We start from the raw sequence: 17,575 nt of genomic DNA, 5'->3' as shown, positions 1-17,575 counted from the left end.
CTGAATGATGAGAACACATGTACCCAAAGAAGGGAACAACACATATGGGGGCCTATTGGAAGGTGGAGGGTAGGAAGAGAGAGAGGATGAGGGAAAATAACTAATGGATACCAGGCTTAATACCTGGGTGATGAAAAAATCTGTACAACAAACTCCCATAATACAAGTTTACCTGTGTAACTAATCTGCTTTTGTACCCCTGAACTTAAAAATTAAAAAAGTTAGTCTTATACAAATTATAGAATAAACTTAGGGGCTTAGTGTTGGGGATGTATGGGATGGATATAATCTTGAGGTGTACTGTGATTTTTCCTCTGTTCTATAGTTGACATTTGGGAGTCAGAACTGGGGATATTCTATTACATCTGTAAAAACTTAGTTGCTTCTCAGATTAAGATTTTGAAGGATCCCTGATGTAAATGACGAGTTGATGGGTGCAGCACACCAACAAGGCACAAGTATACATATGTAACAAACCTGCACGTTATGCACATGTACCCTACAACTTACAGTATAATAATAATAAATAAATTAAAAAAAAAAAGATTTTGAAGGATCAAATTACCAGTAAAATAATTTATCTGGGGCATTGGCTTACTGAAACGGCTGATAATGAAATTATTCCTCTGATATCTCATTTTTAAAAGTATGCTTTATGACTAAGACTTGTCCATTATCATTTTAGGGCAACAGTTTGGAACTTCTTTTTTAAAAAAAATACTGAAGGACACATGTTTGTAAAACAAAATTTTACATGGAATTCCAATTATCAACGAGGGACTGATCTGCCTGTGGTATGGTTCCTCCTGCTTCCCATTACATCTAATGGAGCACATACAGAGAGTCCCAGGCCTCTGTAGATAAGTGTGAAAGCCACTGTCCCAGGTTTTAAATTCCCAAAGGCCATAATAGACCAGTGGTTAAGGAATCCTGCTCTGAAGCCAGATGGATTTGGGTTCTAATCCTAGCCCTGGGAGTTATTGGTCTTGTGAACTTGGGAAAATCATTTAACTTTACATGCTTCATTTTCCTTAGTTCTAAAACTGGGATGATAATGTCAATGACATGGTGTTATAAGGAGTAAATGAGATATTTCAGGGATTGTTAATTTTGGAGGGTCATAGAACCCTTTGGTACAATTGGAAAATATCATATATACAGTTATAGAGAAAACCAATTATATTCAATTATATTGAAATATAGTTATCAAAATATTAAAGATTATGTGACAGTAATATATGTGAATCTTTACACATTAACAAGTTCTAATCATGAGTCAAATAAAAAAACTTCAACGTAGTAACGAACATAAACAAGTTTTTAGAGATAGTTGTTGTAAGTATAATGTGTGATGAAAATAATTTATTATTTCTATAGAGAGAAATAATAGATTTCTGTTGAAAGAAATGATAAATTTCAGTTAAAGTTTAGTAAAAATAACGATGTAATTTTTCCCATTCAAACATATGAATTCCTAGATTCTACTGAAATCTGAGTTAAAAAGTCCTATATTGGAGGGTTTAGCATAGTATGTTTTGAACAGGGGCTTAAGGTATTTGGTGTTACAATTATTACCAAAACCATCATGACCATTTTCATCATTTCAGAAGGTAGGGATATGTAGTTGGAATTATTAGTTAAGTGATAATGTTTCAAGATGCTTCAATGATACTAAAAAAAAAGTTAAGAAAATTGACAATACAGAGTGAAATAGTTTTTCCTAAGTTATACATTTATGTGATCTATATATAAGTGTTACCTTTCAAAAGTTTAGTGAAAATAAATGAGTATGAACTAGTGATGGAACTAGTGACAGAACGATCTCCTGTGCCTGTAATTTTAGTTCTTCCCATCAGGTGACAGTAAAGCAATGTGAGTCAGTGTTTTACATACTCTCTTTTAACCACAAAAACCCCACTAAAATATGACAGTTTGATATTTCATTAAAACTCCATGCAAGGATATTTTCTTTAAGTCAAATAAAAAGAATTAGAACTATTAACAATTAGATGACTTGTCATCTCCAAAGTTTTTATCTATTTGACAAGTTTTCTTTTTCTTTTCAATTATAATCCTAGTATGTTTTTGTTCTCATCACTCATCTCCACATTTTGTCACATTGAACAGATACATAATCTGGCTTTAAAAAACACAGAAAGTTATATGCATCTCTTCAGAAGCCTGTTACAGAGGCAGCAATAAAATAATTTTATAACTCAGTATCTAGTTTGCATTTTGTCTATATTATATCATATATTAATTGTGCTTTATATAAATAGAAACATGCATAGTAATATATGTGAGTCTTTACACATTAACCAGTTGAAGTTATTAACTCTTAACTAGAATTCCATGTATGAATATACCACAATTTATTCATTTTTCTGTATTGGCATTTGATATTTTCCAGTTTGAGACCATTAAGAATAGTGCTGTAATGAATATAACAATTCCAAGTTTTAGCAGAACACAGTGAATGATTTGTTTGGCATTTATCTAAGAGTAGAATTGTTGTGTCTTATTGTATACCTATAAGCTAAGACACAGAATGAATGTATCAAATCAAACTCAGTATATCAGAGATCTTATACCTCAGCAAGCTTTCTTAAGTAATTTCAATTTGAAAACAATCATACATTTCAGAAAAAGCAGAGATAAGATAGGGGCATTGAGGCTGGCTTCCCAGGTCCTGTTTTCTTCTGTGAGACATGTCTTTCTGGTTCAGAATAAAAGATGAGATCTCTATATTAAGTTTGCAGTACCATTTCACACAGCAGGGGCATTTAAATTGTGAAGTCAAAAAATTTTGAAGTCAAAGAATTATGTAACTTGTATATCTTGGGTTCTTTTTTATAGGTTATCCTGAACCAGGACATCCTGCCAGGGTTGTAGGTAATCCTGAACCAGGACATCCTGCAAGGGACATTTTGGAGACACAGTCACTTATTTCTAGCAAATATTATTAATCTATTTATTTGGAGGTCCAGTTATGAAGATTAGAGTGGATGGACTAAAGAGCCTTTCTGTCACCCAAGAACTTCCCTTTGTGAGGATAATGAATGGATTAAAACCCAGCTACTTGAACTCCTTCCCAGCATGGGCAGCTTTAGTGGATACTGCCAAAAAGTTTTACAAAGTGATTGTACTAATTTACTCTCTGAGTAGAAGTATATAAGTATGTAAGATGTTATCAACACGCATTTTCCATTTTTGTTTTGTTGTTGTTTATTTTCCTTTTTATCCATAATGGTAAGAATGTAGTAACTATGAAGTTGAATGCCTTTTCATATCTTTGTCGGTTCTTTGAACGTTGTCTTTTGTAAAGGTTTTGTTCAGAAATTTTTACCCAATTTTTGCTGGCTTTGTGTGTCCTTTCCTGTTGATTCATGGGAGTTTTTATATATTCAGGATATAATTTTTTGCATATATGTGTTATGAATACCTTTTTCTACTCCATGTGCTTCTTTTTTAGTCTTAGTATTTTTCTGATGAGTAGAAATTCTTAATAATATGATTATCTAGTGTTCCATGTCTTTTTAACGTATAAAGCTACTTACTAAATTTGATATTCCAATTTTCTCTACTCCTCGGCCTAATTAAGAAAATACAGGGCCCAGACTGTGTGAATGAAGATGACACCTTAGAAAGAAGAAAAGAGGAGAACTGTAAATGATTTTATGATACTTTGTCCATGTCACACAACCATATAATGCACATTGTCACATTTTATATTCTGAATGTCTGGCCATGCTATATTCTGACAGTTTTGGGATTAGAAGGCCTGATAATTTTTTGTTTTTCATAGCTCAGCCGCATCTGTTTATTTGCTACTTTTACCTAAAAGATGTGGCTTAAATCCTATTTTCCACATTAGACATGCAGAAACTTTGTGTGTATGTTTGTGTGTGTGTGTGTGTGTGTGTGTGTGTGTATTCCCTACCCAGCATTATAACAAAGTCATTCCACATCTGCTTTTGTTCCCTAGATGGAAAAGATTTTCTAAAGCATTTCAAGGAAAGTGGTCTTTATCAATAAGTTCCTTCTTCAGCCCCTTCTTAAAGATTACTTAATGGCAGAGGGAATTGTAAGAAATTTGTCTCTAATTTCTCACATATTGTGAGAAATTTCTGCTTTTAGTATTGTCAGGTTTTTGAATTTTAGCCATTCTAATAGGAATGTAGTGGTATATCATCTTTGTTTTAATTTGCAATTCTCTAATGATAAATGATGTTGAACATCTTTTTATATACTTATTTGCTGTCTGTGTATCTTCATTATTCAAGCGTCTATTCAGATCTTTTGCTTACTTTTTAACTGGTTGTTTGTTTTTTAGTGTTGCTATAATTACATATTAGTTTTGTTTGTTTGTTTGTTTTTTGTTTGTTTGCTTTTTTAGAAACTGATGTTTATTTTCTATCAACTATTTTTCCATGTTGCTTAAGAGCCCGTGCAAGAACAGCTTAAGACCATTCAGTGGTTGCTCCTACCCATTCAGTGGCCTGAGCAGTGGGAGCTGCAGATCAGTCTTCCGTGGCAGGCTGAGCACTCCAGTCTTCAGTAGGGAACTGCTGAATAGGCACAGAGGGCACCTGCACACCTTCAGACCAGTCTGCAACCTCAGGCTGAGTAGCAGTGAACTCAGAAGCTGGAGCAGTCCATTCACCCTGAAATTCCTCCTTGGTCACTGCCTTTTCAGCAGCAGCCTGCTCTTCTTTTTCAATCTCTTCAGGATCTCTGTAGAAGTAGAGATCAGGCATGACCTCCCAGGGGTGTTCATGGGAAATGGTGCCACACATGCGCAGAACTTCCCGAGCCAGCATCCACCACATCAAACCCACTGAGTGAGCTCCCTTGTTGTTGCATGGGATGGCAATGTCCACATAGCGCAGAGGAGAATCTGTGTTACACAGAGCAATGGTAGGTAAGTTAACATAAGATGCCTCCCTGAGAGGCTGGTGGTCAGCCCTGGGGTCAGTAATCACAAGAAGCCTTGGCTCCCGGAATGCTGCCTGGATCTGGTTAGTGAAGGTTCCAGGAGTGAAGCGGCCAGCAATTGGAGTGGTTCCAGTGGCAGCAGCAAACTTCAGCACGGCCCTCTGGCCAGTATTCCTGGAGGATATAACACTGACATCAGCAGGGTTTTCAATGGCAACAATGGCACGAGCCGCCAGCAGAAGCTTCTCCCAGGTCCTCTTCAGATTTATGATGTAGATGCCATCACTTTTCCTTTTTTTTTTTTTTTTTTTTTGACGGAGACGGACTCAGTCTCGCTCTGCCGCCCAGGCTGGAGTGCAGTGGCCGGATCTCAGCTCACTGCAAGCTCCGCCTCCCGGGTTCACGCCATTCTCCTGCCTCAGCCTCCGGAGTAGCTGGGACTACAGGCGCCCGCCACCGTGCCCGGCTAGTTTTTTGTATTTTTTAGTAGAGACGGGGTTTCACCGTGTCAGCCAGGATGGTCTCGATCTCCTGACCTTGTGATCCGCCCGTCTCGGCCTCCCAAAGTGCTGGGATTACAGGCTTGAGCCACCACGCCCGGCCTCACTTTTCCTTTTATAGATGTACTGTTCCATCTGGAAGTCAAGATTGGTGCCACCTAAGTGGGTTCCTACTGCAAGGAACTTAAGGACATCCTCCTCCTTCATTTGCAGGACATCAAGGGCTCCGGACATTGTGAAAGTTTCCCTTTAAGTTACGACGGGAATCCAGAACAAAGCCGTATGGACCCCTCTGTAGGTAGCGCGGAATTACATATTAGTTTTAAGGGTACTTTGCATATTTTAGATAACAGTTCTTTATCAGATATGTGTTTGCCAAAATTATCACTCAGTCTGGGGCTTGCTTTTTCATTTTCTTGTGTCTTTCACAAAGATGTTTTTAATTTTAATAGCATCCCACATTTTTCTTTTACAGATGATCCTTTTGTGTTGCATCTAAAATTTCTTCGTTCCTACTTCATTTGTTGAAAAGATGATTCTTTGAATTGCCTTTACTCTTTTGTGAAAGATCAGCTGGCTCCACATGTGTGGATCTATTACCAGGCTTTCTGTTCTTTTTCAGTGATTTATTAATATGTGCCTATTTTTTTCACCAGTACCAGACTGTTCTGATTTTGGTAGCTTAGGAAGTCTTGAAGTCTAGTAGGGTCAGTCTTGCAACTTTGTTCTCCTTCAGGAGTGTATCAGTTATTTGGGATCTTTTGTCTTTCTGTATAACTTAGAATCAGTTTGCAATATGCACAAAATTGCTACTTGGGATATTGATTGGGATTTCTTTGAATCTATAGGTGAAATTGACATCTTAAAATATTAAGTTTCTAATAAATGAATATGAAATATCTCAACATTTGTTTAGATATCTTTGATTTTCTTCATCAGAGTTTTGCACTTTTCAGCATGAAAAGCCTGAGTATTCTGCTGGATATATTTTGATGTATTCACTTTTGGGGTGCTATTGTAAATGCTATTGTATTTTCAATTTCAAACTCTAATTGTTCATTTCTAGTATGTAGGGAAGCAATAAACATTGGTATATGAACTTTGTATCCTACAACCTTGCTATAATTGCGTATTAATTCCAAGAATTTTCCTGTCAATCCTTTGGGATTTTCTACACAGACAACCATGTAATCTGTGAAAAGGAAATTGTATTTCTTTCTTCCTAATCTGTGTTCATTTTATTTCCTTTTCTCATCTTATCGTACTAGCCAGGACTTTCAGTACAATGTTGAATAGGAATGATGAGAGAAGACATTCTTGACTTCTTCTCAACCTTAATAAGACAGTATCCAATTTCTCCCAATAAGCATAATATATTAAAAACTGTATAGTTTTTGTAGATGTTCTTCATTAGGTTGAAGTAATTCTAGTTTGCTGAGAGTCTGTGTTGTGAATGGGTGCTGAATTGTTTTTAAATGCATTTTCCACATCAGTTGGTATGATCATATGATTTTTCTCCTTTAGGCTGTTGATGTGATTGATTTCTGAAAGTTGAACCAGCTATGCCTATCTAAGATAAATCTCACTTGGTCATCGTATATAATTCCTTTTAGTTGTTCTACTTTTAGTTAGCACTAAGATATAAAGGTATAATTTAATGTTTTATATATTTATAATTTGCAACAAAATTATTACTGTTATTTACATCTCTTATCCAAAATATTTTTGTCATTTAGTAAATGCATACTAAGTATTTGCCAATTGCTTTCTTTAACGATCAGCAGCTATTGTCAAAAGGTGACAAAGTAGAGAAAACTCCTTGGAACATTACTTGTCAGACTGAAGCTAATCCTGGGATTAAAAATTTATCGTTTTTATTAGAAGGCTCTCTTCTTCAATGAAGCCATCGAAGCAATCTACTTCAATTTCTTCCATTATAGATGTCAATATTTATTCATTCAATGAACTATGAAGAAGCAACAAAATCATAAAAATAAGCTACAAAGTTATAAAAATAAAGTAAAATAGCATTTAGGAAGAAAGTACAGCATAAAAGGCAGCCCTCCTATCCTATAGAAAACGATGGAGAAATTAGTTACATTATTTTTGCTGGTCCCAGATAAAAGAATGTTTGAAATGACTTGGAGGTAGAATATTGTGAATTCTGATATCTGAAATGTGTGAGAAATATTAGCCAGAGAAACAAACCTATTTCTGAGGAAAGTACCACAACAATCCTGGAAATGATCCAGTGGCAAAACATTTTTGAGCTGTGTTGGCGGTCTCATCAGTGATTGAATGGAATCCGAGAAGACTGGTGTGGTGGTGTGGAAGAAATGCAGTAATAGCAGAAAGTAATATCAAGTCACTGTTTTGATGTTACTGTTGGATCTTGGAATTATTAAACTATAAACCTGCCATGAGCAAATGAATAAAATGTAAAATACTTTGCCCACCCCCACTTAATATGCATAAGAAAAGCACACCTTGCTCTTCTTGCTTAAGGATGCTTAAGAAAAACAAGTCCTTGTTGTGAACAACCATACATGTTCCACTTAAGGTGAGTCAGAATGATCTTATGAATAGATACACCAAGTTCTTGGAATTTCCCTATGGTTGTGCATGTAGCATTGAGCCAGTCATTACGAACCTCTTTGTTACACACCCTGAGGTAAGCACAATTTTTTTCTTCATCAGAGAAAGTTCTTGCAATTTTGTGAGATTTTGAAATGAGAAATCATCTCTGAGAATGATGAAAGAGCAGTGTACATATGTATAAAGAACCTACTAAGTTTAGCATTTCACTTATATAATTCACAGATGTATCCATTATACTATTCAAATTTTTGATGTATAATTAATAAATAGCTAGTTTATGTGGGGTGACCTATTTTATTTGTTACCTGAAAGCAATCTGGAAATGTTGTTGCTTACAGAAAAAAAGTCTTAATACAGAAAGGTAAAACCTATTTTTATTGTTAGTAATATATTCATGCTATTTTATTGATTTTTTTGTATCCAAAGGCAGCCTCTCTGTTTTCTTGTGTTAATGTGAAGTAAATTATGATTAATTTCCACTAACTTTCTTTCTCACGAAACTCTAGTTATTATTCCATTCCTGTGGCATATCAACCAGATTGGCCTACTCTGCACCATTTCTTTCCCCTTCTAGATGGCCTCCCTACATTTGTAGCTGGCCAGCTACAAATTAAACGTTGTGATTCCCTTACAGCTGGGGTTCTACATGTGTTTCTGTTTCTCCATGCAGATATACTCACAGAAGACCTGGGGGCAGAAGTGAGCAATAACACACGGTGGCACCACAAGGTGAGATGGAGTCTCCTGGCGGCATGTTTGAGAAAAGTATCATGGCTCATGTGCTGGAGCAGAACCTATGAGAAGGGGGTCTCAGGGGAAAGAACTGGCAACCACATCCCGCAGGTCCTGGTAGATGGAAAACCTTTGGAAGATCGTGAGCGGAAAGACACCATCTGACTTGTATGTTAAAGGAATTGCTTTGGGTAATGTGTTGAAGAGATTCTAATGTGGGAGGGTGGAAACAGAAAGACTAGTTAGGACGTCATCACAATAATCTAGAGAGAGGTGATAGTGACTCCAGGTAAGTATTAGTAGTGGACATGGTGAACGTGGTCAGATCCTAGATACATTTTAAAGGCTGAGCCAAGGGGTTTCCTGGATTAAGTGTTGCAGAGGAGGGAGGACTCTTCCACTGGAGGAGCAGCTTGGCCAAGTGTGTAGAGGAGGAAGAGTGCTCACCCATGTCAGATGCTGCCCCGAGGCCAAGGAGCATGAGGACTGAGAAACAAAAATAGGCAATGTGAATATCACTGGTGACCTAGAAAGGAGTAAATTTGGTGAAGTTCAGCGTAAAAGACACAGTGGAGGCTGGGTACAGTGGCTCACATCTGTTATCCCAGCACTTTGGGAGGTCGAGGCATGTGGATCACGAGATCAACAGTTCAAGACCAGCCTGGCCAAGACGGTGAAACCCCATCTCTACTAAAGATACAAAAATTATCCAGGCGTGCTGGCCGGCTCCTGTAATCCCAGCTACTTGGGAGGCTGAGGCAGAGAATTGCTTGAACTTGGGGGGCCGAGGTTGCAGTGAGCCGAGATCGCACCACTGCACTCCAGCCTGGGTGTCAGAGTGAGACTCCGTCTCAAAATTAAAAAAAAAAAAAGAAGACACAGTGGAGTGGGTTTAAGAGAGAATAGGAAGAGAATAATTGGAGACAGTGGGTAAACACAATGCTTTCAAGACATTATGTGCTAGGAAAGTGTGATATTGTACTTTAAAATAAGAAGTACGCATATTGATCTTCATCCCTAGTTCCTGAAACAGAGCTCCTAATCCCTTGGAATTTCCTGGGTGATAGCTGTGTTAGGCCATTCTTGCATTGCTATAAAGAAATATCTATGACTGGGTAATTTATAAAGAAAAGATATTTGATTGGCAGAAGGTTCTGCAGGCTGTACAAGCATGGTGCAAGCATCTGCTTGCCTTCTGGAGAGGACTCAGGGAGCTTTTACTCATGGTGGAAGGCAAGGCAGGAGCTTGAATGTCACATGGTGAGAGAAGGAGCAAGAGAGAGAGAGAGAGAGTGGGGGAAATGCTACACACTTTAAACAACCAGATTGCATGGGAGCTCACTCACTATCACAAGGATAACACCAAGCCATGAGGGATCTGCCTGCATGATCCAATCACCTTCCACCAAGCACCACCTTCAATACTGGGGATTATATTTCAACATGAAATTTAGAGGGCACACATATCCAAACCATATCAGTAGAAGTGTATTACTTTTTTTCTAATGAGATGACCCGTCATGAGCTTCTGGATGTGAGCTGGTCAAAAGAAAGACCAGGCCATGATTAGATGCCTGGAACTGTCAGCGTCATTGCCATCCTCTGGGAGGGACAGAAGAGCAGGATTCTCCTCTTCAGCTTAATTGTGCCTATGTGATGAATCCTCCATAAAAATCCCTAACCTACTGGGTTTAGAGCGCTTCCAGATTGCTGGACATCGGGGGTGCCTGGAGAGTGGTGCACTTGGAAAGGGCACGGGAGTGCTGTGCCCCTTTCCTCAGACCTTGTCCTGTGCATCTTTTCCATCTGGCTGTTCCTAATTTATATCCTTTTTAATGAACTGCTGATATATTAAGTAAATGTTTTCCCTAAATTCTGTGAGCCACTCTAGCAAATGACTGAACTCAAGAAAGGAGTATCTAAGAACCTCTGGTTTGTAGACAACTTGGCCAAAAGTTGTGCAGATTCCGTGGACCTACTGCTTGCAACTGGTGTCTGAAGTGGAGGACAGTCTTGTGGGACTGAACACTTAACTTGTGGGATCTGATGCCATCTCCAGATAGATAGTGTCAGAATTTAGTCAGCTTACAGGAAACCCAGTTTTTTTCTGCAGGAGAATTGGATTGATGCATGGGGGAAAAATCACACATGTCTGGTGTCAGAAGTGAAGTATTGAGAGCATTGATAGCATAGCAGAATTTTTTCTTTTTTCTTCCTATTATACAGAAAGCAAAGTAACAGAGTGAGAGAAAGGAAGCAGACAATGAAAGGAAGGAAAATTTGCTTTTTTTTTTTTTTTTGTAATGTGGAAGGAATACTTATGTATCTGTATGCTAATAAACTAGTAGAGAAAAATACATGTTGATATAGGAGAGACAGAAGAGAATTGCTATAATAATGTCTTTGAGTAGGAAAGAAGGGATGGAATCCAGTGCTCACGTGGATGGCCTGGTTTAGATGGTTGCAGGGGTAGTTCATATTTAGCAATAAAAAAGAAGGCAGAGCATGTGTATGTAAATGCAGGTAGAGATCTGGTAGTTCTCTTTTAATTCTTTCAATTTTATCAGTAAAATAGTACTCACAACAAGTGAAAGGACTTTAGGATGATTAATGGATCAATTAATGAATAATATGGCAAGTGGTGATATTATAGCTCTTCAAAGGTTAGTTCAGGCTGAATCAGTTCTCTAGCCAGTGCCTGGACATGACAGGAATGAGAGTAGGTGGACAGCGATAGAGAGAACTGAGTCTAAATTTTGCTAGGAGGATACTGGTTAGAACTAGGCAGGGCATCAGGGACCTAATTAATAAAACTGGGGGCTGGGCGCGGTGGCTCACTACTATAATCCCAGCACTTTCGGAGGCCGAAGTGGGCGGATCACAATGTCAGGAGTTCAAGGCCAGCCTGACCAACATGGTGAAACCCCATCTCTACAAAAATACAAAAAAATTAGCCGGGCATGGTGGCGTGTGCCTGTAATCCCAGCTACTCGGGAGGCTCAGGCAGGAGAATCACTTGAACCCAAGAGGTAGAGGTTTCAGTGATCCTAGCTATAGAGGAGGCTGAGGCAGGAGAATCGCTTGAACCCAGGAGGCAGAGGTTGCACTGAGCCGAGATCGTGCCATCTCACTGCAGCCTGGGCGACACAGTAAGACGCCATCTCGGGAAAAACCAAACCAAACTGGGGCACAGGGTATTCACTGATTGCAGTAGTGTATAGAACCTGAAAAGCACTCAGAAAATCAAGGCAAAGTCATAAGGAAGAACTGAATAAAAAAGGACGATTCAGTTAGGTATATATGGGATGCTGAGAACCCACCCGAGGTATAGGTAGATCTCAGCAGAAACCCTACCTCTGATCCCACTACTAATATTTTGCTCAGGTGCTGGGAGGGCTGAACTGACATGAGGAAGCCCTTTGTTGCTTAGAGCTTAAGACTGTTGGGATAAACAGAAAATTATAGAACTCAGCTTATTTTTTCCAGTTGTATCTATATCATGCCAAATGGTGAAATCTTATCAATTATGTTAATGTTTTGTCCACACAAGCATGTAAATTAAAGCAAATAGCTGACTATTGGGCTCGTTCCAACATGTTCTCTGACATCTCAAAATAAAACTGTAATTTCTAAGTGTTAGTAAAATGTTGAGATAATGTGTTCCTTTTAAACAATTCAAATGTTTATATACATTGTAGCATGTTATTCTATGAGGCAGATAGCATTATATTAGATGAGAAAGCTGTGTGATAGAGATGCAAAATATCCAAGCTCACAAAGTGGTGAGTGGCAGATTCAAAACCCAACTCTGATTTTAATTCAGTGAACAGTTATTAAGTTGCTGGGTCTCAGATACTCTGCTAGGTGTTTTGTTTTGGTCTCATTTCTAGACTGATGCTCTTTCTGAATAAAGACTGTCTTAGTCAGTTCAGGCTGTTATAACAAAGTGCTATAACCTGGGTGGCTTATAAACAACCAAAATTTACTTCTCACAGTTTTGGAGGCTGGAAGTCTGAGATCAAGGGGGCAGCATAGTAGGTTCTGGTGAGGGCCATCTTTTAGGTTACACACTGCAGACTTCTCACTGTGTCCTCACATGGCAGAAAGAGGGCCAGAGAAGTCCCTGGGGTTCCTTTTATAAAGACATTAATCCCATTTATGAGGGCTTCACTCTCATGCCCTAATCGCCTCTCAAAGACCCCTTCACTTAATACCATCACTTTGGGGATTAAGATTTCAACATATGCATTTTGGGGAGACACAAACATTTCGTCCATTGCAAAGATCATCTTCAGAAACTTTCCATCATCAAAATAACTATTTTTTCTTTATGCTAAATAATATGAAGTAATTCATTTTGTATTCATTGAAATCACATTATGAAAATAATAACTGCGTAAATCTGCAAATATTTCTACAAGGATGGGCCATACCTACTTTTGCAGAATTCCAATGTCATGTTCCTTTTTTTTTTTTTTTAATGCCATCTGTGCAAGAGTCTTTTATACAATGAAGACTATTTTCAACTTGCTTGTCAATTAAAAATGCCTTGGTGTTGTTGGTAGTAAGGCAATTAATACTAGTGAATTCATGTTCTGCCATTTCTTAAAGGAATACTCTGCTTTTGCCTGCAGGCTAGTGTGCATAACAGAAAAAAAGAGGCAGTTAGAAAATAGTACCATTTTTGCACCTGCATCCGTCTTGTAGGCGGGTGTTTATAGCTACTTTAAATGGGTGTTTCGATAATATGGTGCACTCTGTCATCACTATGCCAGGGCAAGTAATCAGGCTCAAGAAAGAGATCTGTGCTTAAAGAAATCTGTCAATAAGTTGATGAAGTTGATTTCTATAAAGGAAATGGGCTTCACCATTTAAGTGCTTGCTTGGGAGACCATTATGAAGACAAAACTTCTAACAATGCCTGTGGTAGTGCTGGCTAAAGCCTCACTTATTTACTGTACTAGTATTTGAAGATCGATATTCCTTTAATTTATATAGTTTGGAACCAAGATAGGACTTTATGTCTCTGAATTACACTGCTATCTGGACAAGGTTGTTTTTAAGAGTGTATATGACTATTTGGAAATTCCATCATGATGTGTGAAAGTTGGCATAAGTGATAATAAAACATATATATACAATTATATATATTATATATAATGTATAATTATATATTATACAATATATAATACAATATATTATATATTATACAATATATAATATATAATATTATATATACAATATATATTATATATATATAAGGCCTTTCATTAGGACACACGAGGTTAGAAATTGGTATAGTTGTTAGTTTGCAGTGTATTGATCAAGTTCTCTGATTTTCCTTTGCCTAACCTTGTTGCTTTTCTGAAACCTGATGTGATGTAGGTACTGCATAGTTACTTTAAAAAAGAGCTAACACATTAGAGTAAAATCCTAAAGGAATTGTTAGAAACTCTTATTTAAAAGGTGATTTTCAGTTAGAAATCCTAAACAAACCAGAATTGAATGGCCAGCCAGTTCCACTGCTAAAGATAATATGTTTAATGGTTTTTTAAAAAAATGTAGGTTTCCTGTAGCTTCCCTTAGTACTTCTACCTCATTTATTTAAATATGTATGGTTTTAAAAATTTATTTTCTTCATTTTTTGAATAAATAACGTTTCAAAAATCATCATAATATAAAGAGGTTTACATTGAGAAGTTTTGCTCCTACTTATTTCTTTCCATCTCTTATGAGTAACCATTTTTTTCTGTGTGTGTGTGTGTGTGTGTATGTATCCTTCCCGTGTTCTTTATGCAAATACAATGAAATCCTAATATGGATGTCTATTTTCTCATCTGCTTATTTACGCCGACCTGAATCTTGAACTTTTCACTGAATCTGATCTTGGAGATCTTCCCATGTCAGTATTTGGAGAGCTTCCTTTTAAAGAGTTGTATAGTATTCCATTGTGTGAGTGTAGCATAATTTTCCTCATTCATGAACACTTGAGTTGTTTCCAATTTTTTGCTCTTACAATGTTGCAATATATAATTGTTTTGCACTGTGCAAGTAAATTTGTAAGGTAAATTACTTATTCTTTTCAGATTTGCTACTGCCAGTCAGTCTGTAGTGGAATGAGCCTGCAGATAACTACCAGACATCCAGATTATCACAATTAAAAATTATACATTGTCGGCCGGGCGCGGTGGCTCACGTCTGCAATCCCAGCACTTTGGGAGGCCAAGGAGAGTGGATCACGAGGTCATGAGATCGAGACCCTCCTGGCTAACACAGTGAAACCCCATCTCTACTAAAAATACACAAAATTAGCTGGGCGTGGTGGCGGGCGCCTGTAGTCCCAGCTACTCGGGAGATTGACGCAGGAGAATGGCAACCCGGGAGGCGGAGCTTGCGGTGAGCCGAGATCGTGCCACTGCACTCCAGCCTGGGCTACAGAGCCAGACTCCATCTCAAAAAATAAATAAATAAATAAATAAATATAAAAAAATTATATATTGTCTGTGAAAAAATCATTTCATCTCAAGATGATTTAAGTACTGTATGTTTAATGACCATGCCCCTCAACCAATTGTCATTGAAATAATGAAAGAAATATTTAAAAGTCATTGAAGAAAGTATGATAGGAGCTGCAAAACAGGAAAGCTTGCTGAGAATAAGACACATGTCTTCAAGATGCTGTGCAGAGAGGGCCAAAGTGAGGAAACCAGCCCACAATAAAATACATGTCTAGGGAAGAACCTGCTTGGGCATAAGTAAATGTCATCTCTCGTAGTAATCTCAACATCTCACCTCTCTGAGAATGGCCATGCCTGGAAGTAAGAGGGAGTCATGGGTGCTCAGCAAGGGAGTAGGGGTCATACTTCACTCTATCAGAATTTCAGAAAGTACCAGCAAACCCCAGACAGATTGGGTCATTGTTTCTAAAATTTTCCTCTAGCTTCTCAGTGCTCTTGGAAAAATGTGAAGATTTTTAGCATGACTGACAAGAGCCTGTCTGCCTCTCTTGTCATCTCTTGATTCATTCTCCCCTTTGGTTACAATATTTCATTTGTGTGCTCAAATACACATGATCCTTTCACACCAAATACTCTTTTAGATCTTTCAGGTCTCAACTTGAGTGTCACATTCTTAGAAAAACCTTTTTTCTTCCCCTAGACAGAGTAAAATACAATTTAAAATGCTTTTAATGTGTAATGTAATTTTTTATTATTGTGATAATCACAATCATAATTAGGTGCAGTCAAGGCTGCTAGAAAGTACAGACAACAGGCAGAAATTATATTGTTGAAGATGGAGATATTATTTCTTCAAATTTAACACACCTCAACAACTGAAGAAGAAATAAAATTTAGTTATTGCTCAGATAAACAAACAACTTCTGAGTTTTTTAAAATTAAAATTTCTGAAAACTGATGGGACAAAGTTGGGGAGATGGGAATCTTCAACAAATAAATTATTTTCATTTGTTTTAAAATTAAAATACTGTGTCCCCCCCACCCCCCAATGACATACAAGTTCACTAAATGTGAACAGCTTTGCTTTTCACGTGATTAAGACCCTACTCCAAATTGTAGAAGCTTTTCAGGAACCATATTACTCTCATGATACTTCATTAATCTCCATCATGTATGCCAAGCCTGACACATTTGACAGTGAGGACAGTGTGGCTTGCTCCTTTTTGAATCTACAGATAATGCATGTTTTACAGTACTCCAGATGTCTACACTCAATAAAACATTTGACAAAACCAAAAAAAAGAAAGAGGGGAAATCTATAAGTATCAATACATAAAGACTAAAATGAATACGCAAAAAATAAAATAGCTCTTGGAGTTTTCTGTTTTCCAAATTAAAAATAAAGAATTCAGATAAAAAAATTTAAAATTAGAAATGAGAAAAATGTGAACAAATGTTAATGTATTTTAATTTAAATATTAAAAATATAACGTATTAAATTAGAAGATATGTAATATCCAAAAAGAAAATAAAGTAAATGACATTCTAGATTTTAAAAAGATATTATTTTACAAAAACTTGGAGATGGGATAAAGAAGGAGTTAAAAGTATATTAATCTTTCTCTTTACATGTGGATGTCAATAAATGTTTATTTTTTACCTTGATAGAGAAATATATGTTAAAATACAATTGAAATTTAAAGGTGACCACCAGTTAACAGAATACATGCCACCTGGAATAAAGATCTTCATTTGCCTTTGTACTGCTAGGTATGGTCATGGGTAGGAAATCCCAGAAAGAAGAGAGAAGTAAGGAAGAGCTCCAAATTCTATGTACAAACCCTTTTCAAAGCCTTGTCTGACTTAGAACTGCACATGTTTGGAGCAAGTCTCCAAGGAACCCAGGGGAGCAACAGCTGCTTGAAAGCAAAAAAAAAAAAAAAAAAAAAAAAAAAGCTGCACAAAGATCTTGGTAGCTACCTGTATATTGGGAAGAAAGAGTTCAGGACTTTGATTCCCACCAACTTAATGATATTTGGAAAACACTTCACACTGTTCACAGAACCCAGAGGGCCATGGATTAGAAATAAGAATCACATCTCAGGTATAAGGGCAAAATGGAAATGGGTTTGTTTTAACAGCCTGACATTGCATCTTCATATCAGTAATCTGATCCTCCACTAATTTATTTGCTAGAACAAAACTTCATACTTGTCAGAAAGATAGGAGAATTTTGTACTGGAAGCTCAATGGGCAAATAGATCAATAAGACGAAATAGTGCAGAAACAAACCCAAATAAACATATTGTATTAATACCTGGTGCAGTTGTATTTACCAGAAAAGCAAAATCA

At 37.2% G+C, this 17,575-nt stretch overlaps 1 protein-coding gene across 3 annotated transcripts; it reads right to left on the bottom strand.

Annotated features, from left to right (window-relative positions):
* Positions 1-4,394: 4,394 nt before the first annotated feature.
* On the bottom strand, positions 4,395-5,733 carry LOC112623028 (40S ribosomal protein SA-like). 3 transcript variants are annotated; one of them, XM_025383183.1, is made up of 2 exons: positions 5,533-5,720; positions 4,395-5,220 (listed from the first exon to the last, which is right to left on the bottom strand). In XM_025383183.1, exons 1-2 carry the CDS (start codon positions 5,667-5,669, stop codon positions 4,521-4,523), a joined length of 837 nt encoding a protein of 278 aa, XP_025238968.1. In that variant the 5' UTR covers positions 5,670-5,720; the 3' UTR covers positions 4,395-4,520. The 3 variants fall into 3 exon arrangements, 2 of the variants coding, with proteins under 2 accessions (XP_025238968.1, XP_025238967.1); XM_025383182.1 differs by having other exon boundaries at positions 4,395-5,226; positions 5,548-5,720; XR_003119073.1 differs by having other exon boundaries at positions 4,449-5,220; positions 5,543-5,733.
* Between the last annotated feature and the right edge of the window lie 11,842 nt (positions 5,734-17,575).

The sequence above is a fragment of the Theropithecus gelada genome, chromosome 4 (assembly GCF_003255815.1).
Source record: "Theropithecus gelada isolate Dixy chromosome 4, Tgel_1.0, whole genome shotgun sequence".
Lineage (NCBI taxonomy): Eukaryota > Metazoa > Chordata > Mammalia > Primates > Cercopithecidae > Theropithecus > Theropithecus gelada.
Note: the sequence above shows the minus strand (reverse complement) of the source record. Positions and strands in the feature narration are given on the sequence as shown.

Coding starts and splice junctions, on each gene's coding strand:
- LOC112623028 (XM_025383183.1), bottom strand. CDS start 5,669: ATGTCCGGAGCCCTTGATGTCCTGCAAATGAAGGAGGAGGATGTCCTT. Junction 5,221..5,532: donor AAAAGGAAAAGTGAGGCCGG/GCGTGGTGGCTC, acceptor AAAAAGGAAAAG/TGATGGCATCTACATCATAA.